This window comes from Rhamphochromis longiceps, linkage group LG1, assembly GCF_057381845.1.
Source record: "Rhamphochromis longiceps isolate RC_006_pf linkage group LG1, R_longiceps_female_GT1.1, whole genome shotgun sequence".
NCBI lineage: Eukaryota > Metazoa > Chordata > Actinopteri > Cichliformes > Cichlidae > Rhamphochromis > Rhamphochromis longiceps.
Genome location: NC_140557.1, coordinates 18113121 through 18123176, shown reverse-complemented (window position 1 = coordinate 18123176; position 10056 = coordinate 18113121). Strand labels below are relative to the sequence as shown.

At 38.2% G+C, this 10056-nt stretch overlaps 1 protein-coding gene across 1 annotated transcript; it reads right to left on the bottom strand.

Annotated features, from left to right (window-relative positions):
- Positions 1–5698: 5698 nt before the first annotated feature.
- On the bottom strand, positions 5699–9664 carry irf8 (interferon regulatory factor 8). Its single transcript, XM_085400901.1, has 9 exons — positions 9549–9664; positions 9191–9402; positions 8616–8799; positions 8313–8410; positions 7988–8045; positions 7527–7574; positions 7005–7397; positions 6742–6857; positions 5699–6569 (listed from the first exon to the last, which is right to left on the bottom strand). The coding sequence occupies exons 2-9, from the start codon at positions 9359–9361 to the stop codon at positions 6375–6377; spliced, it is 1263 nt and encodes a 420-aa protein (XP_085257027.1). The 5' UTR covers positions 9362–9402; positions 9549–9664; the 3' UTR covers positions 5699–6374.
- Between the last annotated feature and the right edge of the window lie 392 nt (positions 9665–10056).

The window sequence follows — 10056 nt, the reverse complement described above, 5'->3', positions numbered from 1 at the left end:
CTGTGAGTCAGATCTGTGCATATGGAACATGGAACGTGCACATATTTATACTGTACCATGGTTCTTCATTTACAAGAATCAGAAGTTAGTGGTAGACAGGAAAGAGGGGGAAACAGGCAGACTAGCTCTGTAAAAAGGTGACATCTGCTTGGCAGCACTCCTAAAAGCTCTGTAAGTTCAATGCCAGACATTTTAAGAAACAACAACAGTAACCTGTAGAACTGAAAAGCCATGCTACCAGTTTTACCGTTAGACCGATTTACTGTCCACTTTTTAGGCTAACCTTGCTATTTTCTGGGTGCAGCTGCAAATTTACTATACAGTTTTTCCTAAAAGCATATTCTGTAAATGCTGACAAAGTAATAATATGTGTTTATCTAGCAGTTTAACAATGTGGCTGACACTTCAGCAGAACAATAAACACTAAAATAATCTTTACCAACAGAGAGAAAAACTAGATGAACTTGCAAATAATTAATCCCAAGCAGAGTTATCACATTTTAAAGCTTCAAGAAGGCTATAGCTGGGGAGAGCCTCATTAAACTTTGATGTTCTGGATGGACTGAGCATGTTTTCAAATTAAACTGACACTCATTTGTCATTCATGTGTATAATCACAAGAAAGTGTAAAATACCTAAAAAAAATATAAATTAGTTTCTTCTAGTGTCTAACAAGGTATTTGAGGGTGGAGGGGGTGAAATCAGTTTCCTGTGACAGTTTTTGAAGTAAGTTCCTGTTCTGTGGAACTTAGACAGTACTCCCCCATGTAAATAACCACAAGCACACACAGACAGACACAGTATTCCACCTGTGTTTTTATTCAATGAACCATTCAATATTCTAATTTAAGTGAAAGGTTTTATCCAGAGATGTCATATGAAGAGCACATGACTCCTTTAATTGGGTAATTTTTGTGTGAGTCATTGCAGCAAATCTGCTTGTCATTATTAAAAGCTATTTCAAGTCTTACCCATCCCTGGTACCCAGAAGCATCTACATACTAAAAATGTATGATGTTGGGTCTATAATTATTCTTTTCAACCAATGGCTTGTACTTGTGGTCTGTGTTTATGTTTATGATTGCAATTATTGCTTATTTGTCAAAACTTGCTTTTTGGTCTATTTACACGTATTTGTTCTCTCTCTATTCCTGTAAATTCCACTTTGAACTACTTTTTCTTTTACTTTAGGTTCTTAACTTAATGAAAACAATATATGTGCACAATATGGTGTAGTGAGTGAGTACAATACAATGACTACCATAGTAACCAATGCTTTTCGTATTAGGGAACCGAAAATACATACACACACAAACTGTGTGTGTACTAATAATTTTCATGTCACAGGGACCCATCAACATTCCTGAAAATGTATGTGATTAAATGCAGTGATCTGGAATTAAATTTAACATGATATTTGATTTTCTTTGGAAGTACAAAACAGCAGAGCTGAAGCTGAAATTTTGTTTGTTTTGGAAACTATAAACACTGGCCACTATATTAGATACACTTTGCCTTTTGCCTTCAGAAGTGCTTCATGCAATATGCTCAACAAGGTGCTGGAAACATTCCTCAGAGATTTCGGTCCATCCTGACATGACGGCATCACACAGTCATCACACAGTTGCTGCATATCCATGCCAATCTCCCTTTTTGCACAACATCCTAAAGCCTCAATTTCCTGTCCTTAGCTGACCTAAGTGGCCTCTAGCATGGTCTTCTGTTTCAAGTTGTGCATTCAGAAATGTTCTTCTGCTTATCCTGGTTGTAATGAGTGGTGTTTTTACTTACTGTTGCTTTCCTAACAGCTTAAAGCAATCTGGCCATTCACCTCTGACCTGTGAGGCATTTTCGCAAACAGATCTGCTGCTATATTTTCTCCTTTTTTTCTGTCTTTCTTTTTTTTTGCCCATTATTTGTAAACCCTAGAGATGGTTGTGTGGGAAAATCCCAGTACATGAGCAGTTTCTGAAATACTCAGACTAGCCCATCTGGCATCAACACCATGTCGCATCCAAAGTCACTTAAATTACCTTTCTTCCCTATTCTGATGGTGTGTTTCAACTGCTGAAGTCCAGTCACTTCATTATTATACCTGCATGCCTAAACGCACTGACTTGCTGCAATATGGTCGACTGATTTCATTTTTGCATTAACAATTGAATAGGTGTACCTAATGAAGAGGCTCAATAGTGTACATGCTTATTTTGAATTTTAATTCAATAATGATGAAATTGACTGGTTATTTAACATCAAAATAACATAATTACAAGAGATCTCTTGGATGACACTGTGTTAAAAACAGACATGATTCTCTGATAGAAATCACTGCAGATGCTCTACACGAGCCCCCCTGAAAACCACTATCACTCTATCCAAGATGCTTTAATTTAATCATACTGTACACACTTCCCTACCAATAATGACACCATATACCCAGTTTAACGCCTTGTCTGATACAATCATGGCCCACAGTGACCAACTGTGTGAAACACAGAACAAGAAGTAGATGAAGAAGAAGAATGAATGTCATTGTCTTATTGGGAATCATTTGCTCATTTAATGGTAGCAGTTAATTCCTTCTCTTCCTGTCTTTTGTCATCATTACTCACTGGGAAGATGTTTGTGTGTGTGGGGAAGGAGCAGTTGAGAGATTCCCTGACATATGTTGTCTAGATCCCTCTTTTAGTTTCAGATTGCGTCTTAGTTTCATCATTTCTAAGCCAGAGCCATAAACATTGTGTGTTCATAGTAAATGACCATTTTAGTAGTGGAGGTGTTCCCTCTAAATATACTTTTGCTGCTGTCACTGTGACAAAGTAAGTGGCAAGATTCATGGGTAGTTGCTTTTATAATGATTTAACAATTTTCAAACTCAATAACATGGTTAAGTGTTGTTTCACAAGAAGTGTATATGGATCCTTATGTCCTCATATGTTATTTGTTTTTAATCACTTTATCTTCACAATCATTTGCAGTTACTGTAGGTAAACATTTTAAAATACATACATTCCTATTTTTTTTTCAGTTTCTAAAGTCTATACTAAATAATGACCAAGATTATTGTTTGTTGTTTGTTATTTCCCAACTGACATGCACTAGTGGTCAACTTATGTTTCAGTACAGTTTAGAGGCCTGGAAACTTACATGAGGTGGGTAATTCATCACAAACACTAATTTTGCTTTTGTTTTTGGTATCAGATTGTGATACCAAAAACAAATGTCTGGTATCAGTTTACCATTTGGGTGTAGAATCAAGTCATAACCTGTATATAAAAGATGGAAGCGGCCTAGTCAGTTACTGGTTTGTGAATTCCCATTGGAAGTTTCAACTTTAGTGTTATTGCCTCCAGCATCTTGTTCTTTGGAGCCAGAAATAACCCTATTTAGATGACAGGGTGAAATGCTAAGTTATTAGCTAATACTAACAAGCTTGGTTAGCAAGCTGCATCCATAGACTGTCGAGGCATTCCTACAAATAAGTATGCACCAAAAACAAAACAACACAAAAAACCCCAGTGATATTATTTCTAAGATTATAATATTAAAAATAATCCAAAAGACACCAACAGTGTAAACATATGGAAGAAGAAGAACTCCAGTTAGCAGAACTGAACAGCCACACGCTCCAAACTTGTAGCTTTGGCATAGTTAAGGTCATGAGGCTCATTACTTTGATCTTAGGATAAAGTTGCTGTTTTTTAATTTGTTCTTTTGTTTTTGTTTTTTATTGCAAGTAACCTACATTAATACAGAAACCCAACAATCATATGACTCCCTATGAGCAAGTGCTTTGGCAACAGTGGAAAGGAAAAACTCAGTTTTAACAGGAAGAGAGAACAAAGACATTCTTTGGAAAAGAGTCATAGATTCTAATAATTAATAATTAAATGCAGAGTGGTTTATAAATAGATAGTGAGTGAAAAAGGTGAGTGAAGAAGAAATACTCAGTGCCTCATGGGAAGCCCCCAGCAATCTAGACTTATTGCGGCATAACTAAGGGAGGATTCAGTGTCACCTGATCCACCCCTAACCACATGCTTTGTCATAAAGGAAAGTTTTAAGCCTAATCTTAAAAGTAGAGAGGGTGACTGTCTCCAGTGATACTGTACTACGAGGTCTTCAACGGACGTTGTATGTGACAAGAACGATTTTAAATTCAATTCTGAATTTAACAAAGAGCTCGTGAAGAGAAGCTAGTATACTCTGCTCATAACAAACTACAGTAGTCTAGCCTTGAAGTAATAAATGCATGAACTAGTTTTTCAGTATCACTCTAACACAGGATGTTTCTAGTTTTAGAGATATTGTGCAAATGGAAGAAAGCAATCCTACATATTTGTTCAATATGCAGACTGAAGGAAATATCCTGGTCAAAATTACTCCAAGATTCCTCACAGTGTTGCTGGAGGCCAAAGTAATGCGATTTAAAGCATCTGGTTAGAAACCATATTTCTAAGATTTTTAAGGCCCGAGCACAATAACCTCAGTTTTATCTTAATTTAGAAGCCAAAAATTAGAGGCCATCCAGGTCTTTAAGATATTCAAGCAGTTTGACTAATTGGTATGTGTCGTCTGGCTTTAAGAATAGATAAAGCTGGGCTGAATAGAGGTGGAAATGTATGCTATCACTGCTAATAATACTGCCTAAGGAATGCATGTATAATACAAACAGAACTGGTCCTAGCAAAGAACCCTGTGGAGCTCTTAACCTTAGCGTGGGAATATTTGTTTTAAGTGAGCACAAGGGTTTTGGTAAACCACTTAACAAAGTTTACAGCAAACTGATTTAAAGCTTTAGTCACACAGGCAACCTGTCGGCAACCATCTAGTAACCACCAGTTGCTGGGGAAAAGTGTGGCCGTAACCAATTGATAAGTGGCTGCTGGAGGCTGGTAGAAGCTGTTTGCATGAAATTGGTTGCAAAGACATAAAACCTCCTTGTGATTGCTTTGATTCATAGCAGGTTGCTGCAGTTACTAATAGACCTTTTGCTTTCAAAGTAAAAGCTAAGTCTCACTACTGCAACCAAAGCATTTCAAAAGCTGCACCTTTTAAAATTTTACTATAGCTTGAAGAGTGACTAGCAAGTATTTGCAGACAAGTTAGTGTTTCCATGCAAACTTTGAATGAATCACAAGGTAGCTTTTTGGCACAGCACCCTCTGTGGAGCTGATTTCAACTGGTGACAGCCAGGAACCTCCAGCTAATCAACTGGTCAGGGAAACTCATTTTCAGGGAAACCATTGTTACAGTGTTCCAGACCAGTCTCTAGGCCTGTGTGAGTAGGGCTTGAGTTCATACTAGTTATAAACTGTGAGTAGTTTGGACTAAGTTTTTGTTCTCTACACTGGTAAGATTGCCTCTCTTTCTATTTTCTCCATTTTGACAAACTGTCACTGAAATAGTGCTCAAAAAAATGAAGGAAATTCAATAAGTGCTTAGATTGTGCGTACTTTAGCTTGCAATACCAACCATTCCTGGACTACCAAGCATAGGATAATAAAATGGAATCCCTGGTTTCATTACAGTGTGCTTTGAGAATATGCTGGCATCATTTTAACACATATATCATTATTTCATGTAATTTCCTTGATCTGAACAATAGTACTTTCTCTACAGGTCATTTTTGCAAAATAGAATAGTCCTTTTTAAACAACACATAAGTATGATTGTACACAAATGAATACAAATGTAGTTCAGTAAAAAAGGTTTTATTTGAAACACGGTCTACAAAAGGTTGAACTAAAGATCAATCATTTAAAAAGTCTGATAGTAAAACCTATCTTTCATTAAATGCCACTTTGCATCTAAAACTTTATGCAACTTTTATCAACTCAACACTTGATAAAAATTTGGTTGTTTATTCAGCTGGTTGTCAAACAAGAAAGAAACTCAAAAAGTACGAAAAAGATAGAATATCAAAAATAAAATTCAGTGTAGCAAACTAAATTGCTTTTATATATCAAACTGCTGCCATTTTGCAAAAAGACTTTGAATAGAAATCTTTATAGATACGAAAGATTTGTATCTATAAAGACTTGAGTTGTAGGAAATACAGTATTTGAACATGCATGAATATGCTACCTGTTCTCTTAAGTTGGATAATAAAAAAACATCTTACAAAAATGAATCAGACGTTAGGCAGAGTTATGCCCTGTATTTACACAAAAGTAAACATTACTTGTATAGAAAAATTTGTCGACTTTCTAATATGGAGCTTCAGCTTTAAAGTCTTATAGTCAAAGAAGAAATGTGCTCTTTCACGTTTGGCTCGCCAGCGTGTGTTAGAAAAGCAAAGAATGTTCTTCTTATGTTCTGTATTCAGTTTAGAGCAAGCTGAAGAGCTCTTGTCAGGTATTACTGCTCACATCTTAGGCAGTGATTGGCATGTTGTCCCTGTAAGTTGGCCTTTGAGGAGCACTGTAGCTGCACAGATCCTGGTAGATGCGAGCCATCTGGTCAGTGGCCGCATCATCAGACATCTCTAGGTTTGGGTTGTTGCAATAAGGCTGGGCACGACGCATGTTCATTGTCTCAAGCACGTGCTGGCAGTTCACTGAAGTGATCTGCCATGAGGAGAAAAAAACCCCCAAAAATTATGTTTTTAGTTTTTTCTCAGAATAAAGCCATAACTAGCTCTTGTTTAAAAACTATCAAGGCTCAAAAATAAAGTGATATTTCTAATGCTTTACTAGTCAGCACTCTGAGTGAAACATGTTATCATTTCACACGTCTTACCTGGACGATGATCAGTTTGTTTTTGGCACTGTTGTGATCATGCAACTCTTCTCCAAAACACAGAGTCACTGTTGGATCAGGAGCAGGAATCTGACCCTCCTGGTACAGCTGTAGAGCTGGAGCATATAAAACAAACGAACGGCTGTTTAGATAATCTTCGCAAATTACCAGTATCTAGTCTTACTTCCTTTAAGTGAAAGAAATAGAAAACAAAGCTGTATTTTTCTGTAAATCCAAAATATGGAACCAATATAGAGCCTCACCTTGAAGAAACCTTGCTGTATCAAAGATCTTGACAACAGCATCCCTGTCGAGTTTGCCAGGCATTGAGCCATATTGCGAGCCCACATCTCCCAATCCGCTCCAGAAGACACGGCTCTGGCACAGCCTTTTGATGTAGATGCCGTCTTGGTTTGCACGGACCAATACACCTCTCTCCAGGTGGCCCAGAAGCTTGCGCGTGACATAGCGCTGCCGTTCAAACTCAATGAGTTCAGCAGGGGGGAAATAAACACTCTGCATGCTGTCTGAACTGTAGAGGGCACCCCGACCCAGGGGATGTTGCGGAGAGATTCGGCATCCTTCAGGATGAGTCACCAGTGTGGAGTGCATCAGCTTTCCTCCATAGTAAAAACTGATCATCATTTGGCAGAGGGCTATAGAAGAAAACATTTGGTCAGATTCAGAAATGAAAACAAATACGTACAAATGTAACAAAAATATGGAAGCTGAAAGCTTGTTTACAAGTAGATGATGTAAGGTCATGGATAACAATAAGCAAATACCTGAACTGAGACTGCTCGATGGCAAAGGTTCCTGATGCAGTGGGAAAGCTGTGAATTAGAGGAGGAAGAGGTGGGTTAAGGCCTTTTTTCAAGGCAGTGGACACAACCACAGTGTCATGTCTTTACTTTGCTGCGTCATCAGAAATGCCATTTCTCTATTACAATCTCACGAAGAAATAATCACAAGAGTCAGCAAAGTTTTACAGGATGTTAGTCAATTCTTCCATTGCAGAATTCAACAGTCAAGTAAATAACCTCCATTTAGCACCCACAAATGCAGAGACACTGAGTTTTCCGCTGAGTTTATTTTGTGAATAAATTCAAACTTATGTCTCTCAAAAGTGGTGTCACAACAACAGTGTGATATATGAAGGCTGAGACAAAAGACCCAGTGCTGTGAATAGCTTCATTTAATCTAGCTGTGTGTTGCATTGTAAACTGGGTACAAAGTATAATCTTACCATTGACACTGCCCTGGGACCAATATTCTGGACTGGCTTGGATGCTACAGCTTTCCTCCTGCAAAAGGACAATAATATAATAAGATGTTATCAAAAGCACCTTTGTACACTTTACAGCTGTGAAGAAGTGGGACGGTTTTCATGCTGAGTGTAACAAGTGTGAACCCCGTGAAGTGCGCGAAGTACTGCAGGAGACGGCACAGTGTGGTAAGGGGGAAAAAAAGTGACAAGAAAGCTAAGTGACAATAAAGGCTAAGTGCATCTAAATATATGTGGGAGGTGGGGTGGAATGAAAAAAAGACTTTAAAGTTAGACATCATCTCACCTCTTTAATGAGCTCTTCTAGCTCGGGGTTGCAGTCCATATCTGTGATCTCACCAGAGCTGGTGGTAGCTGTCACAGCCATCACTGAACTTTTGCCGTCTGTGGGTGAAAGAATAGTACACAATGAGTCGGTTCAAAGTACATATATACTCTTTTAATTATTCACTGCTATAGGAACTACAGTCTGTAATAAGTATTTTGCTCTCAGTTCTAATCACAAATGAAAAAGTGATTTTGCTAACTGCTAGAGATAACAGAGTGTATTGTGAGATATGCCGTGTACTGTGAGATAACACAAACTCACGTTTTTGCTCTTCTTCTGGAACAATGCGGTACACTTTATAAGGCTCAGAAATATCAAGCTGTGACCTCTCAGTCACCTCCTCGAAGTCAGGGCTTTTATTCAAGGCGCAGCGAAGTCTGGTCTTCCATGTTGCAGGCTCAGCCTTGTCCCCCTCCTTATACTTGCCTTTAAACACAGCCCAGGCCTTGAGGATACAAAGAAAAGTATATGATTGTACTGGATTAAACCGTAAGAATTTAAGAAGAGACATGTACATCATTTTTGTAAACTGTTCTTGAGAAAGAAAGAAAAAAGAATGAAAGAAAGAAAATCTAAGTTATATAGCTACACCACAATGCATTAAAATGCATCGACACTTCATAAGATAATAACTCTAAGGTAAAAATGCACAAAAAGGACAAAAAGAAAAAAAAGTGAAAAATTATTTTAATAGTCTAAATCACACAAAAGAATCAGCCTTACAGTAAGAGGAGAAGTGTTGGACAGCTTTAAGAATCACACCAGTTCTGGTTTTAGCCGCAAAAAAACAAAACAAAAAACAAAACAATCTTTAAATGGGGCAAAATGAGACAAACCTTAAAAATGGATGCGTCTATTTCTTGGTTGTAATCCTGTTTTCCTGCGTGTTTCCATGGAATTCGGAACATAGTGCGGCTTTCATCCTCCCACAGGAGTCCAGAATACTGCGCACTTTGGATCTGCTCCATCAGCCACTGCTTCAGTCGCCGACCTCCCGTGTTTGACATCTTGATGGTGGAAACTCTCTTTTTAGATGGCGCGCTTATATCTATATGTGGAAAATGTCGCGTAAAGTTCGTTAAATAGTATAAGTTAACTTTCTTTAAGATATTATGAAAATGTCTTATTCGAGCCGAAGTTTATAAAGCGCTATCGTCTTTTTTAAAAAGAGAGATTAAAATCAAAGGCACTTACAGATTGACAGGTAGATAAGCTCTTGGCACGGGGTTGTGATCTTGATAGAATGCGCACTGTCAGATTTAATCAAGTGAGCTCTCCGAAACGCATGCCTTTAAACTTTTTCGTGCCCCGTGTCATGAATGAATAAATCTGTGGTAGGATTTGACAACGCTGCCACACTCTGACCAATGACGAGTACTGACGCTTCAGTAAGACTGCCCATACCGGAAGACTTTTTCTTCTAACCGTGGGCATTTACAAGAAATGGCCTGACACAGACGATGGTTATAAAGTTACTGCCTACGCTAAAAGCTGCGTGGACGCGGCGCTATGAATAAACCCGTAAAGTCACAAGTTACCTTGTGCTTTGAGGGGATTTCTACTCTCCAGACCAAGGTACTATATCCCTTCTGCGCCCACTCATCCTCCGATGAGAAAGTTTAGAAGGTTGTGCAGGTAAAAGTGGTCAGCTGTCAGTGCGATGGTGAGGTGGACTGATTCCATGTGTCAGAGACACCTGGAA